The sequence below is a fragment of the Natator depressus genome, chromosome 8 (assembly GCF_965152275.1).
Source record: "Natator depressus isolate rNatDep1 chromosome 8, rNatDep2.hap1, whole genome shotgun sequence".
In the NCBI taxonomy this organism is placed as follows: Eukaryota; Metazoa; Chordata; order Testudines; family Cheloniidae; genus Natator; species Natator depressus.
The window spans coordinates 62,698,841-62,718,676 of NC_134241.1; the positions used below are offsets into that span (position 1 = coordinate 62,698,841).

General features: G+C 44.5%; 1 protein-coding gene across 1 annotated transcript in view; it reads right to left on the reverse strand.

Annotated features, from left to right (window-relative positions):
* The window catches only part of LOC141993006 (complement factor H-related protein 5-like), a 110,093-nt gene that overhangs the window by 74,310 nt on the left and 15,947 nt on the right, over positions 1 to 19,836 (reverse strand). The window contains 4 exon segments of the mRNA XM_074962348.1: positions 8,574 to 8,774; positions 11,786 to 11,804; positions 11,806 to 11,987; positions 14,108 to 14,308. Coding sequence (XP_074818449.1) covers positions 8,574 to 8,774; positions 11,786 to 11,804; positions 11,806 to 11,987; positions 14,108 to 14,308 — 603 coding nt within the window.

Consider the following 19,836-nt stretch of genomic DNA (forward strand, 5'->3'; position numbering starts at 1 on the left):
CTAGCAATTTGGAGATTGGTATTGTGTTGAGTGTATGTATTGATTTCTTTCAATTTTATTGTTTTCATTCTTGGGAGGAAATACAACTGGAACAATGCGAAGTTAATGATTTTGTGTGTATGCAAATAGAGAGGAATAAGTGACACTTCTTACAAAGCTTAGGTGTGAGGAGAGAGAGAAGCTGAATACAGTCCTGGAAGACGGACAGGAGTTGGGAGGTATCACAGTCATAGGGAAGTGAGGGAGAGGAGTTTGGAGGAAATGCAAATGTTATTACAAACTAAGGGCCTAGTGCTGCACCCATTTAAATCAATAGGAATTTTTCCACTATCTATAATGGGAGCAAGATCAGGCCCTAAATAATTATCTTAATATTTTAATTTAGACTTTGATGATGTGTTTCATATATGCCAAGAATATAATATGGAATATTTATGCTGTTTTCCACAGAAGAGGAAAAAAACTGTGGACTACCACTCCCTATTACCAAAAGGAGAGCTGTCAATATAGACCGTCACCAGTATGTTCATGGAGATACAGTGAAATATGAACGTGAAGAAAACCATGTAATTGTTGGGCCAAAGACAGTGAAGTGTCTTAGTGGAGAATGGACATCCCTACTTTCAGGTGTTGGTAAACTATTTAGATATTACTTTAAACATTAACAATTTTAATGGAGACTATTCATCAATATTTAGGCAGATACAATTTATTAAGATATTTAGACCATTCTTTACATGTTATATAGCTGATGCATTGGCTTGATGGTGGGGGTTTTGAGTTTATGATTTTTAATTAGCAATTGCTAAGGTCCCAGTTCTGAAAAGACTCATGACCATGCTTACCTTTATGCAAGTTGTCCCATTAAAGTCATGGGGTATTCACAGTGTGTCCAAAGTTAAGCATTTGAGTAAAAGCAATAATGACTTTCAACAGGGTTTGCTTGACCCCCACCTTTCTATGTATCTTTCCAACAGAGGCAACTCAGTAGCATCTTGGAAAGCTTTGGGATATAATGAAGCGGGTGTGTGCAGTGGTAATTACTTGTCATTATTTTCTTTAGGTGCTAGATGGCTTTTAAAAATCGTTTTGGAAGTTTCGAACAATCCTTAGAGCCAGGATGTGAGATATTAATCACATCCTCTGACCTCTGGTAGGTGTACATCAGCTCTTTTCACATCTGAACTATGTTTTTGGCTCCTTCCTCTAATTCTCTCATTTAAAGTAACACAATACACACACTATGAAAGCCAGATAACTTAATGTTTTATTGTTTAAAACTAAAATAAACTTTTCTTAGTTACAAAAAGTTCAGTTTAGATCAAGATATACAGCATGGGTCAGATCTGCAGCTGCTGTAAACTCTCAGAGACAATTTACACCAGCTGAGGTTCTCCCCTCATGTATGTACATTTTTCTTAAAGCATTGTGTTACTGAACAAGATTTAAGCTGTATATTTCTGCATTATTCGCTATGATTTAAAACAATATATTTTGTCTATAATTGTGTGTTGAGAATTGCTTTTTACTCAACAAACCCAGTTTGCTTAGCTTACACAATTGTTAGAGAAGCTTTGATTATAACTCTCAGAGACCCCGATCAAGGCTATAAGACTTGGTGCCACACATCAACTTTAAGTTTCATATGCACCTTTCTGGGATACTGATTATTTCAAACAAACAGTCTCTCTAGAGAGATAAAACCTCTCTGGTTCTAAATATATAATGAGGGCTTCCATTCCTGCACATCTCTCTAAACAGTTGGGGGAAGGAAGAAATCAAAGCTAGTGTTGCTGTTATTTCACACAGTAAAAGGGATACTATCAACTTGAAAATCATATTTCTTCCCTAAAATATTTCCCTCCTATTTAGGATGACCAGACAGCAAGTGTGAAAAATCGGGACAGGAGGTGGGGGGTAATAGGAGCCTAGATAAGAAAAAAAAACCCAAATCGGAACTGTCCCTATAAAATTGAGACATCTGGCCACCCTACTCCTATTGCTACAAGTATACAAACTAAAAACACTTTGGGAAAAAAATTCTCTGACCTTTTTGTTTGAGCAACTTTAGACATTGCTTATAACAGTAGTAGATCTGTATTTGCTCTACTATACAGATAGATGAATGCCTCCCTTTAAATGGATATTTACTGGACACATCCATTCACTTACTGTGCAGAGACATGGGTGCTGCAGGGGTTCTGTCTCACACCCACAGGCTGTAAGAAGAAACTAGAGCATGGTTGGGGCTCCTCTGGTTTTATGCCCTCGGCTACAGGACATTGGAGAGCATCCAGGATGCAGGCGTACCAGACTTGGAATACATGTGATTAGCTGATTTTTCCCAGACAACCTTGTATACGTCCTATATTGTAAACTGTAATTGAACTCAGTGAGAGAGTGACATCCCCCCCCCCCCATTTTGTAAATACTCTCTGGAAGCTTGAAGTGCTTCTCAAAAAAACCTCACTGCTTAATGATATCTGACCAGCGAATAACCAGTGCTAAACTACATGGGTGCTTCTGTCACTGGCAGATCCTGGCCCTTGATTCATAAGCTGCTAGCACCACCTATCAGAATAGGGTTACATAGTGAATTGCATTGTACAGGTGCTTTGTGAGCCCGTGGATCCCAACTGCATGGGGATGTGGACCAGTACACTGGGTTATCGGTAGAACATTATCCCATGTGATCACCCAACTTGGCCATCAAATTAACATAATGTGGATGTTATTAAATTGAGGCGTATTGCTCCTCAAATTATGACTTTTTAGTGTTTTGAGATTTTTTTTGCCTTAGATTATTATTCTAGACTTTATCTTCTGCTTCTTTCCATAAAGTGAAAACATGATAATAATTTCTGTCTTAGATTAATTCAGCAAGTTAAAATGTACTCTATACCCTCTTTTAGTCTTTTTTCCTTTTAGGGAAGTAAGGGTCCCCTCTTCTCCAAGGAATGGAGACGTCCCTCCCTTCTTCTTGCCAAAGTATGCTTCAGTTTCAGCAGGGGAAGACAATTGCCAAACTTCTCAGAAAATACTAGGATCTGAGGCCACACTCCAGCAAAGCGTCTTTAACCACAGGTAGTGCCATTGCCATCAAAACTAGCCATGTAGATTTCAAGTAGTAATAATCTTTCTTAGTGTGAGCCATTCAGTAACAGCAGCAATATCAGTCTGACACTGTCCCAGACTAAACTCTTCCTCTTAGCTCTGCCACAGATGAACACTGAAAATATCCTGACATGTAAAAAAGAGGGTTTACATGAGGACACAACATTTATCAAAAAGCTAAAACGCAATCTTGCCTGTTGAAGCCATTCCATTTTCTATGAAACAGTCAGGGGGCTACAGAGCCATTGAGAATGACACTATGGCCCAGTGGTTCGCGATTCACCTGATATATATGAGTCCCAAGTTCAAGTCCCTGTGCTAATGAACATTTTAGTTACTTAATTTGTTAGACAAATAGGAGAGCTTGAGAAAGACATATACTAGAATATGCCATTGTCCGGTAGGGCAATCAACAGGGCAACCTGAGTTTAAGTCCCTGCTCCACATCAGCATTTGGACTTAAGGCTCCTCCTACAGGGTGAATGCATGCCTGGGTATAATGGCATCACCACCTAGTGGTGTGAGCTTTTGAAAAAAGGGCTGACCTGACTTGGGTGCCTAATTACAGGAGAGAGTTCACCCCTGTGAATCCTGTGTAGAAAAAGGTGCCAAACTCCCACTGAGGAGCAAGGTTTAGGCCACACCCTTGTCCTGGGCATTCCCCACTGGCTGGTTGAGGTGCCTCCTTGCTCAACATGCTGGCTTTTGTGAATCCCAGTCTAAGGGTACATCTACTTTTGAGCTGGGAGCTGCCCAATCTAGCACCTAAAAGTAGCAGTGTGCAGCAGCAGCACCAGCAATAGCTTGGGCTAGCCAGCCGAGTAGGTAGCTGAAGGTCTAGTAGAATTGTACTTGGGGAAGAAAGGCTACGCTCGTTCCTGTATGGCGCTAGCTTGAGCACAACCAGGGCAGATATGTCTATGCCAGCTGGGAATCACACCTCCAAGCTCAAATGCAGACCTACTGTCAGGTGCCTGACTCTCCCCAGCCATTGGATAGGAAGCCTGGGCATTTAAGTTAGAAATAGGGAATCCATTAGGGAGATCAGTAACATTACCAGTGTAATAATGTGAAAATTTTCAGCCATCACACAATTTTGGGGAAATGGCCAGGGGGGGGAGAAGGGGAGCATTGTTCAGCTTTTATAGTGTAGGAGTATGCTGCCCCAGGTCTAGAAGGTGGTTTATAGATGTAGCATCCCAGCAGTGTTCACTGTCTCTTTATTAATTTGTCATTCTCACGTATGTGGATTCTGAGAAGTTCATCTCTGTCACACCACTGGTCTAACTTCTAGTTTGTTGCATACAGTAGAAGGTAAGAATAGTCAATTTATTCACACGCTACCCAATGCATGCATCATGTTGCTATTCAATGGGCTGCAGGCTTTCTTCTTTGTCTCTACTTTTCAACAAATCCTAAAATTCCTTCTCACCTGCCTTCAGGTTGGGTTATTAATAAAAAACACGCTCAAACAACAGATTTTTTTAAAAATTCCTAAATGAAATATACAACTCTTTAACTTTCAAAAGGAAAAAAAAGACATAAGTTTAAATTTTCATCAGAGAAGTGAATATAACTGTGTTAGATGTCTAGATAACATTATGGTTGCATGGACTAAAACATTTGAAAGAATGATGACCAATTGCTACTCGGGATGGGTGGAACTCAAAACAGTCTCAAGCCATAAATAAACCTCCGGATGTAGCAATTAGGCTATAAGCCTCCCAAGATCAAGGTTCCTAGTGAGACTTCCAGGAGTTCCTGATTTGGGCCAGAGAGAAATAGTGCTGCTTTCTGTTTCAGCAAGCAGGAAGTGGGGCCAAGTGTACAATTTCCCTTAAAAGCTTCCTTTTCCAATTTTCATAAAAAAAGCTGTAGTTTGAACCTTTTTGCCCATCTGTTGTTACTATTTTATGATTAGTTTAATATACATTGTGACAAAAGAAGTAATTACATGTATCAGTTCAGACAATCTATGTTAAAATACTGACAAAGGAAATAATGTGTGAACATTACAAATAACTGGTTAATGGTTTCTGCTCATCGGATTTGGGTTAAAATTATTTGCTTGATGCTTCTTTTTATTCATTCATAAGTACCTGTCAGAGAAAGAACAAATACTGGAAAATTCAGTACATCAATTTTTTAAAACAAATATTACATACAAATCCCCTATGGGTCTCTCACAGGAACAGAATATTGATTTCAGCACAACTCCTTAAAATTCACACTGGAACAAACTCCAGCGAGAGTAATTGCAGCTACTCCTGAACTGCAGTGGTTCAACTACTGTTCATATTAAAAACAAATATTTTATGTTATATATAACTTAAAAGCAGCATAGAAAACCATGCATTGATTTCATACATATTACTGTATTTTATCAGGATCCAGTGTGTAGTTACTAGCATTGGAAAGTGATGGAATTTTTAAAGCAGGGATCTTTATCCTGTTTCATCCTATGACTCTTTATCAGCTTCTTCCAGGCAGCCCTCTTCATATATTTATATGCATGAATGATTTGCTTCTGTCCCCAGTGCTATAAAGGGGGCATCATTTCTCAAAACACATTATCAGCAGTGGTGTGGGAATTATCGCAATAATATAGAAGTAAGCCTATTATGGGAGAAAGATCAGCAATTACACATCTTCTATAGCAGAAGACAGGATAACTAGAATCATGTAAGACAAAATAGATTGTTCCATCAATAGATTTGATAGTATTGGTGTATTGGAGGTTGCTTAGCTCACAGTAAGTGTGTCTTTCATCTATGGGTAGTCTCTTCACAGCAATGTAAGCCTAGGGTTCCTGAGACTCAAATCAGCTGACCTGTGTCAAGGAACCCTCGGCTTGAGCATCTACACTGCATTTTAACCCTAGGTTAAGGATTTTCTGACCTGTGCTTGAACCTAGGGCTCTGGCATTCAGACCGCAGTGCACAGACCCAAGTCAAAATAACCCTATCCCAGAGTGCCTAGCTTCTCCTCCCCACTGTCCCCCGCCCAGTGTCGACACTCTAGCCTTATGAATATGTTGCACTGTGAGAAAACTACTACCAACCCAGTTTCCTAACTGTGATGATGCTATTGATGGGACTCAGGTGCCCATACAGAGCACATAAATACTTACACTGCATAATTAACCCCTTTAGTCTTTAGGCTGTCTAAGTAGAATGACTGCAGTTTGAAAAGATGTTCTACCAAGCTACCATCTAATCGGAGAAATGGGCTCTCCAGCTCTAGGCTGAGTCACATGGGCAGGAAAATGCCCATGAACATCTATTCTGAGGATAAGTTTGAAACCAGTCTCCAGGGCCATTGAACTATTAAAATGAAACTTTGCAATTCTTAAATTTTGAAATTGGATGGTCAATGAAGGTGCGTGTTTTGGTTGGGCTTATTTATTTTTGTCCATTTTTAAGTTTGACATAAAATACAGGATTCAAAGGAAAAAGACACATATAACCCAGCCTGGCTGCCACTGGAGTGTTGAAGTGCATCCTCAGTGCTTAGGGTACAGTGCACTCCAGGGGGATCCCTTATCCCTGCCCCTTGGGAGACAGGGATAAGGGATCCCTAGGTGGCTGTGGGGAATTTTTGGGCCTGGCTCCCACTCACCGCCCTGACAGCGGGGAGAGGCCAGATTGTTGGAGGATCATCCCTTCCCTGGCTATACTGAGCTGGGAACTCTGCTGCTCCTCCTCCCTGCAGGGCAGCTGCTGAGACCCCACTCCACTCTCAGGCCTCCCTTGCCCTCCCTGGGGCTGTGTGTGCAAGGGTGTCCAGGAAGTGTGCACCAAAATCTGGCTGTGCTCTTGTGACCATGAAGCAACTGTCTTTGCAAAAAGCCTGCATGGTTTGCAGTGGAGAGTGATCAGAAGAAGCTATCTGGTGGTGTGCTTTCAGACTGATGTTCAGCAGGCAATGGGTTAATGCTGATCTGAGCTGCTGCCATTTTCAAAGGCAGGTGTGGATTTCATTTGCAATAGAGTGCAGCACCAGAGATTATAGGCATCTAGAGCCCTGAGGGGGATTCCCCAAGGAACTCTGGGATACATCCAGAGGACTTCCAGGACCTGAGACAAGCTGGGGCTATGTGCACACAGGAAAGCAATAGGGTTGATCCCTGAGTCCTAGGCACTACAGCGTCCTGGCACCTTAAGTATGAGATCTTGGTTAACAAAATTGCTGTGTGGATACAAGGGGGGGTTAGGCTTGAGCCGGGCTCAAGACCAGGTTTAGACTGCTGTGTAGACATACTCAGTGAAGTTGATATGAAAGATGACTATCATGCCTTCAGGCTAAGTGACGAAGCACTTTCATGCATTTCTGGTTGAGTGGCTTCTCTGGGGACTGGTAATGGGAGGGGTGCAGATTAAATGATGGAAGTGTGTGAGTAAGTAAGAAGCAGCCAGAAAGCTGCAGAGAACCAGTGGACAGCAAGAGAAGAATTGGTAGCATGGCCTGGTAGAAATCCAAAAAAGAGACCTCCTTGATCAGAACAGTGACTGTAAAGGTAGGCTTGGATTGTGAGCAAGGAAACAGCCTGCTGTTGTCTGATCCAACTGTTCAGAGAAACAGGAGGTTGTGTACATTCTTTGTAAACAACAAGGATTGTGTCATGAAAACACCTGTCTCTACCTCCATTTTTCCTCCTCACACAAATCAAGGCAGAAGACCCTGACTATTGGCTAAACTCTTAGGCCAAAAAGGGCAAAGTCAAAGATGGGCAAAAGAAATTAAAACAGGAGATGGAGATTTTGTAAAAAGGTATTGAAGCAGCAGTGGAAGCTTTCCTATGAAGGTATGAGAGATGATTCGCAGTCTGAGTTAAAATATTTTTGGGGCAGCAGATATGAAGTCACTGGGCAGCTTGAGAAGCCCGGCTGTGACATTCCCAGTCTGAAATAGAAAGGCAGATAGATAAGGTGACCAGTAAATTGACTCTCGGATCAGAAGGGTTCAAAGTAACTATGGGACAACAGGAAAGTTTTTCCCACCATATAACGTGTTAGCAGCGATGAGCTCCAGCAAGGAATTAAAGAGCTACAAAAATCAGCATGAGAGGGAAATCAAAAGGAGTGTAGACCACAATGGAAGTCAGCTGCCTGAATGAGGAATTGGGCCAGCTAGAGAACTTGAGTAAGACAAGAACACTTACAAAACTTTTCTGCTCTGTTGGTAACCTAAACAGGCCCAGATGTCAGAGGAAGATTGTCCCGGCTCAAGTAATAGAGCTTACAAGCAAAGTAACCAGTGTATCTCTTTAACCCACCATTTGTCTTCTTTATTTAGATTGCAAGCTGTCTGGGTCAGGAACCATGATTTCCCACATGTTTTTATGGCACCCATCACAATGGTGCCATTGTATTTTTTAAACGGGAGAAATCCCCAGTAAAAATTAACATGTTTTAGTCAAGTGATTCACCAGTATTGTAGTTTAATTGGGGATCACTTACCTCTTCTCTTACACTTAGGATATGCCAATTTCCCCTCCACACACTGTACTCTAAATGCAGAAGATGTTGGATCCCTCACCTATCCATTTTTACAGTCAAATTCAACAAAGTCTCCACTTTCTAAATTCAGTCTTGTTTCCAAGCTCCATTTCAGCCCAATATTGTTTTTCTCCATATCTTCTGGGGATGTTATACATAACTCTGGAAATAGAAAAATATAATTTAAGCATGTACATGTCGATCTGTCATGGGAAATTTGGTTCACTAACTGTACTGAGACTGACCCTGTCTAAAAAGGCTTTACTTAGCTCATTAAAATTGCAAAATATTTTCTGATGAGTTTTGAAACGTAAAAAAGAGAGATGGTAAGGTTGAGAGAACAAGAAGGAACTCTAGAAAGGGAGGCTTTCACACCAACCGGGGTCATACTGTGTGAAGGAAAAGAGAGGTGACTGGGACTAGATGAATAGAGAGAGAAGCTGCTGGCCAGATTTGGTTGCCCTCCAAAATTTATTAGGGTCCTAAGGCTCCTTCACAATCAGATGACTGCCACTGTTCTCTGTAATGACTTGGAGACTGACCCTTTCATCATCAAAACTGTGGTTAAGCAAGGATGCGTTATTGCCCCAACCCTGCTCTCCATCTATTTAGCAGTCACTCTGGTCCTTGTTAAAGACCACCTCCCCGACTGGAACGGACGTTCAAAACAGAATGGATGGGTGGCTTTTTAATCTTAGACGTCTCTGCTCAAAGTCTAAAGTCCTCCAGGTGTCCATTATTGATCTTCAGTATGCTGATGACTGTACCATTCTTGCACACACTGAGAATCCACACCTTCAGTCCACACTACATTTTTTTGAACGAGCTTCCTGAAGCCTAGGACTCTCACTTAATATCGAGAAGACTAAAGTGCTCCATCAGTCTGCTTTCTGGCCTTGCACATGATCCACCACAAATCACCATCGAGAGACAGACTTTGGAGATTGTTGGCTACTGAGGTAGGAGAAGTGCTCAACTCTCTCTAAATGCAAAAATGCCAGTGAGATCCAGCACAGGATCCAGTGTACAGGTGCCTCCTTTGGGAAACTGCTCTGGTGCATTTTCATGGACCATGACCTATGGAAGAACACCAAGATTCAGGTCTATAAGACAGTTGTCATCCCTACACTCCTCTATGGATGCAAAACCTGGGTTATTGACAGCACCTCAAGAGTTTTCAGAGGAACCACCAACGATGCCTCTGAAAGATCCTTCATATCAAGTGGGAAGATTGCCACACTAATACCAACATCCTCACTGAAGCCAATTCACCAGCATTGAAGCAATGACCCTTATCCACCAACTCTGCTGGGCTGGACATTGTGTGTGGATGCCAGATTCTCACCTACCAAAACAAGCCCTCTATTCTCAGCACCACAGAATCTCAGTATGGTCAGAGATCCTGTGGTGGTCAGAGGAAGTGCTACAAAGAAACACTAGAAGTGTATCTCAAGAAAACGGATGTAGACATCACAAGCTGGGAGGAGCAGGCCACCAATCAAGTACAATGGTGCCACATCCTCCATCAGGCAGTGGCCCGCTTTGAGGAGAAGTGCTTTGCCCTCAAACTGAAATGAGAGACAGAAGAAAACTGTCTCCCAGCAGGCAGCTGACCTGTCAGGAAATGTCAGTACCTACTGCGGGCAGATCTGTGGTTCCAGTCGTCATCTCAGGACCCATATGTAAATCCATGGTAGAGATCATCCTCGAATCGAGGGCTCACCGATGATCATATTGTATAAAGGAACAGTCTGCTGGAAGCTGGGACCAGATGAGCACAGGGAGACCCACAGATTCTGGTTCTATTTTACAATCTGGCCCCTCTGTGTCACTCAACTGATGCAAGACGTTTACTGAGGTATAGGCTGTGAAGCTGAAAGCCGGGGGACCAGGGCTGTGATCTGATTGCTTTTTGACTTGGCAAAACCTGATCATCACTGTTATCCTGTGTGCCAGGCCACAATTCCAGAGGCTCAGATTTGGAGAGGATGGGGCTAAGGACTCATAGGCCAGGCCACTTAGGCTCCTGGTGGTGGTGTTGCTGGTGGGGTGCCTAGGAAGAGGAGAGTCAGGAGGGAGGCAAATCTATGTCCCCCCACACACATACCTTAAATACCGTTGCACAGCTCCTGCCCTTAGGAATGGATAAACACAGGAGCTGGGGATTAATTGGTGGAGCTGTGTGTGTCCGAGTCAGAAGCTGCCAGAAAGCCAGTGGACAGCAAGAGAAGTCCTGGAAGAGTGGCTGAGGAAAAGCTGTGAGTGTATTTTTTGGACAGAGTGCTGAATGTGAAGCAGGCTTAGAACTGTGAGCAAAGAAACTGCCTCATGATGTTTGTTCATTTTGCATTCAGAGAAATAGGACTTTGTTTACATTCTTTGTGAATTAAAAAACTGCTTCATAGAAAACCTGACTCTAGCCCCAGTTTCTCTTCCAAACACAAAAAATGAGGTGGAAGACCCTGCGTACTGGCTAACCACTCACGCCAAAAAGGGTTACATCAAAGAAGGTCAAAAGAAATTAAAACAAGACCTGAAACAGGAGTGGGAGACTTCTCCAAAGAAATTAAAGGAACATTCGGTGGTGTCCCAGAAAGGTATGAGAAATGATTCACAATTTGAAAGAATATATTTGTTGGGCCAGCAACTACAAAGTCTCTAGGCAGATTGGGAATTTTGCCGCTGGGCTTCTCAGTCTAGAATGGCAAGATAGATAAAGGAGGTGACCAGGAAACTGATCCTCATGAATAGAAGGTTTCCCAGTAACTAGAGGAGATCAGGAAAGCTTTTCCCAATATGGTTCTTGTTAACAGTGATGAGCTCCAGCAAAGACTAAAGGAGGTAAAAAATCAGCTTCAGAGGGAAAGCAAATGAGTGCAGACCGCAATGGAAGTCAGCCTTCTGAATGAGGAACTGGGCCAGCCAGAGAACTTGGGTAAGACAAGAACACTTACAAAACTTTTCTGCTCTGTTGGTATCCCAAAGAAGCCCACAGGTCAAAGGGAGATGGTTCCAGCTCAAGTAATATAGAGGTTACTTTGCTTGTTACCTCTGTCTCTTTAACCCACCATTTGTCTTCTCTATTTTTTTAAACCTTAGAATTTCTCAGTATAAGTTACAAAATTTTAGTCAGGTGATTCACCAGTATTGTAGTTTAACTGGTGGTGACTTACCTCTTCTCTTACACTTAGAGATATGCCAAGTTTCCCTCCACACACTGTACTCTAAATGCAGAAGATGTTGGATGCCTCACCTATCCATTTTTACAGTCAAATTCAACAAAGTCTCCACTTTCTAAATTCAGTCTTGTTTCCAAGCTCCATTTCAGCCCAATATTGTTTTTCTCCATATCTTCTAGGAATGTTATACATAACTCTGGAAATACAAAAATATAATTTCAGTATGTACATGTGGATCTATTGTTGGAAATTTGATTAACTAACTGTATTGAGAGGTACCCTGTCGCCAAATGCTTTACTAAGCTAAATAAAACAGATGTATTTACAGAAAGATTTGAAAAGTAAAGGAGAGATGGTAAGTTTGAGAGAACAAGAAGGAATTATAGAGAAACAGGCTTTCACACAAATGCAGATGATCCTGTGGGAAGGAACAGAGAAGAGACCGTGGCTAGATGAATAGCGAGAGAGACAAGGTTAGATTCTATTTTACAATCTGGCCCATTTGTGTCACTCAGCTCATGCAAATGGGCCAGACTCTAGTCATAGCTGGCCAACAGCATACTCCCCATGCAGAATGATACTCTCTCTGAGGCTTGAAAAGGAATTGAGGGCAGTTCACTCTCATAGTGCTAGATAACTACAGTGTGGTGCACAAGACAGAGCTAGAGCTACATGAAATCTCCAATCAAAGGTGCAGGGGACGCAAGTGCATCTAGAATGGAGCACCCATTGGGACACTACTCAAAGAAGACTAAGAAGGAATTCCTGAGAAGGGGGCTTTCAAAACAACCATAGTCATACTGTATATAGGAACAGTCTGTTGGAGTCTGGGACCAGATGAGCAAAGAGACCCACACACTGACTCGATTTTACAGTCTGGCCCCTCTGTGTCACTCAGCTGATACAAGGGATTTTACTAGGTATAGGCTATAAAGCCAGGGTGGGGGGTACCTGGGCTGTGGCCAGATTGTTTTTTGACTGGTCCAGACCTGATCAGCACTTTGATCCTGTGCGCCAGGTCACAACGCCACTGGCACTGATTTGGAGGGGATGGGATTAGGAGTTTATGGGCCAGGGCACTTAAGCGGCTGGTTGTGGTTGTGTTGGTGGCCTGTGTGGGAAGGGAAGAGGACAGTCAGGAAGAAGGTAAATCTGTGTCCCCCTCACGCACTCCTTAATTTTTGTTGCTTTGCCCATGCCCATAGGGATGAACAAACACAGGAGCTGAGGATTAATTGGTGGAGTTGTTTATGTCTGAGGTAGAAGTTGCCAGAAAGCTGCAGGAAAGCCAGTGGACAGCAAGAGAAGCCCTGGAAGAGAGTAGCCCCGCAGAAAAATTGTGAAAGCATTTTTTGGACAGAGTGCTGAATGTGAAGGCTGGCTTGGAATTGCGATCAAGTAAACTGCCTCCTGTTTGATCCTCCTGTCTTCAGAGAAACAGGACTTTGTACACTCAAATAAAAAAAGCTGCATCATAGAAAACCGGACTCTGTCCCCTATTCCTCTTCTTAACACAGAAGAGAAGTTGGAAGACCCTGACTATTGGCTAACCACTCAGGCTAAAAAAGGTTACATCAAAGAAGGTCAAAGGAATTAAAACAAGACCTGAAACAGGAGTTGAAGTCTTCACTAAGGAAATTGAAGCAACATTTGGTCGTTTCCCAGATAGGTATGAGAAATGACTCACAGTCAGAGAAAATATTTGTTGGGTCAGCAGCTACAAAGTTTCTAGGCAGATTGAGAAACCCAGCTGCAACACTCCCAGTATAACATGGCAAGACAGATAATTGAGAGGACCAGCAAACTGACCCTCATGGATAGAAGGTTTCCCAGTAACTCGAAGAGATCATGAAATCTTTCTCCAACATGGAGCTTGCTAACAGTGACGAGGTCCAGCAAGGACTTGACTTTAGGAGCTAAAAGAATCAGTTTCAGAGGGAAAGCAAATGAGTGCAGACTGCAGTGGAAGTCAGCTATCTGAATGAGGAATTGGGCCAGCTAGAGAACTTGAGTAAGACAAGAAAACTTACAAAACTTTTCTGCTCTGTTGGTAACCTAAACAGGCTCAGATGTCAAAGGAAGATTGTCCCAGCTCAAGTAAAGCAAAGTAACCAGTGAATCTCTTTAATCCACCATTTGTGTTCGGTTTAGATTGCAAGCTGTCTGAGTCAGGAAGCATGATTTCCAACATGTTTCTATGGTACCCATCACAATTGTGCCATAGTATTTTTTAAATCTGAGAATTCCCTAGTAAAAATGAATACATCTTTTAGACAGCTAATTTACCAATACTGTCGTTTACTGGAGATCACTTACCTCTTCTCTTACATTTAGGATATGCCAATTTCCCCTCCACACACTGTACTCTAAATGCAGAAGATGTTGGATCCCTCACATGTCCATTTTTACAGTCAAATTCAACAAAGTTTCCACTTTCTAAATACAATTTTGTTTTTGAGCTCCATTTCAGCCCAATATTGTTTTTCTCCATATCTTCTGGGGATGTTGTACATGGCTCTGGAAATAGAAAAATATAATTTCAGTATGTACATGTGGATCTATCATTGGACATGTGATTCACTAACTGTATTAAAACTGACCCTGTCCCCAAATGCTTTACATAGCTAAATAAAACAGGGAAATACTTTCAGATAAGATTTGAACAGAAAAGGAGAGTTGGTATGGCTGAGAGAACAAGAAGGAGCTCTAGAGAAGGAGGCTTTCACACAAACCGGTCCAGGTTTTTGTTAGAGTAGGCATCACTAAGGAGATCCTGACAGACCAATGGACTTCCTTCATGTCGAGAGTAATGAAAGACTTAGGTACCCTGCTCTGCATCCAAGCCTTGCGGATCTCGGTCTACAATCCCCAAGCAGATGGTCTGGTTGAGCGATTTAACCACACTCTCAAGAGCATGATCCGAAAGGTGGTGGCCCAAGGCAGAAAAGACTGGGATACCCTCCTACCGTACCTGATGGTTGCGATACAAGAAGTTCCCCAGGCATCTACTGAACTCTCCACCACAAGAGTGAACCACCGCCCAAGTAGGTAGTACCGTAAAATCCTCATGGCTCATTTAACTGCTAGGCATTTCTTTTCTACTATGGCGTACTGTTGCTCCTTGGATGTGGGGTTTCTTAGAGGAATGGCCTTGGGGTACCGCATAGCATAGTCCAGGATGATGAGTATGCTTTGGTGGCCCCAGGCCAATCTTTCTAGTGGGCCCACTAGTTCCATGGCTATCCTTTCAAAAGGGACTTCAATTACAGGCAAGGGTATCAACGGGGCCCTTAACTGAGGTCGGGGGCTATGCAGCTGGCACTTTGGGCAGGAGCTGCAATAGCACTGGACTTCTGCCCATACCGCCACCCAGTAGAACCTCCTTATGACTATCCAGGTTCTTATCTGCTCCTAAATGTCCCCCAAACAGATGACTGTGAGCTAACTCTAATACGGCCCTTGTGTGCTTCTGTGGCACCAAGAGCTGTTCTAATACGTCCCCCCATATTGGCACTACCCGGTACAACAGATCATGCTTGATTATAAAGTATAGCCTTGGGCCTTTAGTTTTCCCTTCTACTGGCACGCCATTTACCTCTACCACCTCCTCCCTCACGTTTGCATGCAGTGGGTCATAGGCTTGGTCTCTCCCAAAACACTCACAGCAGGGACCGATCTGGCCTGATTCTATTGGATCGATTTCCCCTCCTTCCCTTGGAGTGCTTTTACTCATGCTGGGGGCTCTCTCTGGGTCTCCACTGGTCCGTGCTACCTTGCAGTTTCCCTGATGGGGCCTCCTCCCAACCAGGGCAGCTCTCTGGTTTGCTGCCAAAATCCTGGTTCCTAATATTTTATCTGCCCTCCTTTCCCGTCTAGATTTCTGGGACTTCCCTGGGGATGAAAATAACTCTGGTGAAAACCCAGCAAAAATTGGGGAAGGGCCATCCATGGGTGCCTCGATCTCTGCCCAGGAATTACAGCCCTCTCCTAACTCAATGGGGGGCAGTAGGCTCTCAAACCCGGGAAAATTCCTGCCAGTTAAGACCAGGTAGGGGAGCTTGGGGATCACCCCTGCAGTCACCTTGGTAGTGTTCCCCTGGATTTCAATCCATATTGGGATTGTGGGGTAGAAATGTACTGTGCCATGGATATACATCACTCCAGTGCTCCTGACCCTGCTCAGTTGGTCTTGCCTCACTAACTTCCCTGAGACCAGAGTGACAGCACTCCCAGAGTCCACTCTGGTCTGGATGCCGTTCATCTTTAATGGCCTGGTGTACTCCTATGGGGTCATCACAACCCCCATCAGGCTGATTAGGCCACATTTTTCCCCGCAATCCCCTATATTATATTGCATGGGCTCCTCCCTGTTGGGGCACTGAGCTGCTATATGCCCCAACTCCCCACACTCATAACAATGTCATCTCGGAGGTTGCCCTCTGTCTTGGGCTCTCTGACCCCTTCCCCCAGCCCCCCCTCCCCCCCCCCGCGATCCCCCAGGTCCCTTCGGGGCCTCAGGCCACTCCTTGGTGCCTGTTTTTTCAGCTGTGTCTTTCCTGGAGTTCTCAATGATCTGGGGCCTCTGGGTTGTGACTGGCTTCCTGGAACACCATATTTCACCTCCTGGGGTTTCAAACAGTTCACGGGCTGCCAGTTGTGTCTCCACCAGGGTGACCAGTTCATCGTAGGTGGAGGGGTCATTCTGGCCTACCCAGGCTCAGAGGCCCAAGGGTAGTTCATAGAATCATAGAATCACAGAATATCAGAGTTGGAAGGGACCTCTGGAGGTCATCTAGTCCAACCCCCTGCCCAGAGCAGGACCAATCCCCAACTAAATCATCCCACCCAGGGCTTTGTCAAGCCTGACCTTAGAAACTTCTAAGGAAGGGGATTCCACCACCTTCCTAGGTAACGCATTCCAGTGTTTCACCACCCTCCTAGTGAAAAAGTTTTTCCTAATATCCAATCTAAATCTCCCCCACTGCAACTTGAGACCATTACTCCTTGTCCTGTCATCTGCTATCACTGAGAATAGTCTAGATCCATCCTCTTTGGATCCACCTTTCAGGTAGTTGAAAGCAGCTATCAAATCCCCCCTCATTCTTCTCTTCTGTAGACTAAACAATCCCAGATCCCTCAGCCTCTCCTCATAAGTCATGTGTTCCAGACCCCTAATCATTTCTGTTACCCTTCGCTGGACTCTCTCCAATTTTTCCACATCCTTCTTGTAGTGTGGGGCCCAAAACTGGACACAGTACTCCAGATGAGGCCTCACCAGTGTCAAATAGAGGGGAACGATCACGTCCCTCGATGTTCTGGCAATGCCCCTACTTATACACCCCAAAATGCCATTGGCCTTCTTGGCAACAAGGGCACACTGTTGACTCATATCCAGATTCTCGTTCACTGTCACCCCTAGGTCCTTCTCTGCAGAACTGCTGCCTAGCCATTCGGTCCCTAGTCTGTAGCGGTGCATTGGATTCTTCCGTCCTAAGTGCAGGACTCTGCACTTGTCCTTGTTGAACCTCAGATTTCTTTTAGCCCAATCCTCCAATTTGTCTAGGGCCCTCTGTATCCTATCCCTACCCTCCAGTGTATCTACCACTCCTCCCAGTTTAGTGTCCTCTGCAAACTTGCTGAGGGTGCAATCCACACCATCCTCCAGATCATTTATGAAGATATTGAACAAAACTGGCCCCAGGACCGACCCTTGGGGCACTCCGCTAGATACCGGCTGCCAACTAGACATGGAGCCATTGATCACTACCTGTTGAGCCCGTTGACAAACTTGTAGTGCATCCATCCGGCCCATACTTCCCTAACTTGCTGACAAGAATACTGTGGGAGACCGTGTCAAAAGCTTTGCTAAAGTCAAGGAATAACACGTCCACTGCTTTCCCTTCATCCACAGAACCAGTTCTCATCACAGAAGGCAATTAGATTAGTCAGGCATGACTTTCCCTTGGTGAATCCATGCTGACTGTTCCTGATCACTTTCCTCTCGTCTAAGTGCTTCAGAATTGATTCCTTGAGGACCTGCTCCATGATTTTTCCAGGGACTGAGGTGAGGCTGACTGGCCTGTAGTTCCCAGGATCCTCCTTCTTCCCTTTTTTAAAGATTGGCACTACATTAGCCTTTTTCCAGTCTTCCGGGACTTCCCCGATCACCATGAGTTTTCAAAGATAATGGCCAATGGCTCTGCAATCACATCCGCCAATTCCTTTAGCACTCTCGGATGCAACGCATCTGGCCCCATGGACTTGTGCACGTCCAGCTTTTCTAAATAGTCCCGAGCCACTTCTTTCTTCACAGAGGGCTGGCCACCTCCTCCCCATGCTGTGCTGCCCAGTGCAGTAGTCTAGGACCTGACCTTGTTCGTGAAGACAGAGGCAAAAAAAGCATTGAGTACATTAGCTTTTTCCACATCCTCTGTCACTAGGTTGCCTTCCTCATTCAATAAGGGGCCCACACTTTCCTTGGCTTTCTTCTTGTTGCCAACATACCTGAAGAAACCCTTCTTGTTACTCTTAACATCTCTCGCTAGCTGCAACTCCAGGTGTTTAGCCTTCCTGATTTCACTCCTACATGCCCGAGCAATATTTTTATACTCATCCCTGTTCATTTGTCCAATCTTCCACTTCTTGTAAGCCTCTTTTTTGTGTTTAAGATCAGCAAGGATTTCACTGTTAAGCCAAGCTGGTTGCCTGCCATATTTACTATTCTTTCTATACATCGGGATGGTTTGTCCATGTAACCACAATAAGGATTCCCTCATTTTGTGGTCCAGCACCAGGAGCTCCATCATCATTTTCTCAGAGCTGAGGGCCTCTGGGCATAACCACTTCCTGGCTAGATGGTTACGTCAAACAGTTGTGACCGCGGTGTCTTGTCTTCGCAATACTGCCGCTCATGGAACTTCTGGGTTCACAAGGCTGTAGTTACCCTGGACCTGGCCAGGATCTTTGCCTTCAGCCAGAGGTAATCTGCCGCTCCTCTGCAGTCATAACATTAGTAGGCTTTCTGGGCCTCCCCGCACAAAAACGGGGTGAGGATGCCCGACCACTGGTCTCAGGGCCAGGCCTCCTGCAGGGCTCTCCTCTCGAAGGCCAGGAGGTATGCCTCCACATCATCCTCCCAGGTCATTTTCTGCAGACAGTAGCTGGCCCATATGGTCTGCATCCTGTCATACCCGCAGCTCAGCTCTGTAAGGGCCTTCACCTGGGTCACGAGTTCCTACAGCAGACCCGATCTTGAGTGGCCTGATTCATTTGCAGGAGATTGGTCTCCTGCTGCAGCTGCATGACCTCCTGTTCGGTGGCTGCCTGAACCGAAGTAGCTTCCTGCTGGGTGGCAGTGGCTTGCACCAGTGCTTTGACCACATGCTCCATCTTGGGGATGGGTTGGTCATGACCCACCCTGGGTTACATGCACGGCACAGAAATCCCACTACTGACACCACATGTGGCAAAATGGCTGATGTTGATATGGTGGGTCCCATGCTTTTTTTGGCAGGAGGGCAAGGACGCCACCCTTTGCCCCTGCTCTTGGGGTGCCAAGACCCCACTACTGGCCCAGGAAGGTGGTAGAGGAGGGAAAGCGGGGAAGGGGTCTGGATTTGCTCTTCACTCTGAGCCTCAGCTCTTCTCAACCCCTGTGGGTTTCTGACCCTCTTCCTCCTGGGGTAGGGTTACCCTCAGTCCTTGATGCTGGGGGAGGGAGTCTCCCTGCCCTCTAGTTCTCTGGTCTTTCAATTCTTCAGCAACACACTTCCAAACTCCAGTCCTCTCTCCTTCCTTGCACCACACTGCCTGCCTGAAGCAGTGTTTTTTATTAAGTTCCTGACAGGGCCTTAATTGATGACAGGTGCTCCAATTAACCTGTAGTATCCTTCCCTAGTCTACAGGGAACCACACCTTAATTAGCCTAGGTCTTATACCTCCCCTCAACCACTCTCCTGCTTCTCCCCGGCCCTGCTGTATCACAATAGCTAAAGAAAGCAGGGAAATATTTTCAGATAAAATTTGAACAGAAAAGGAGAGATGGT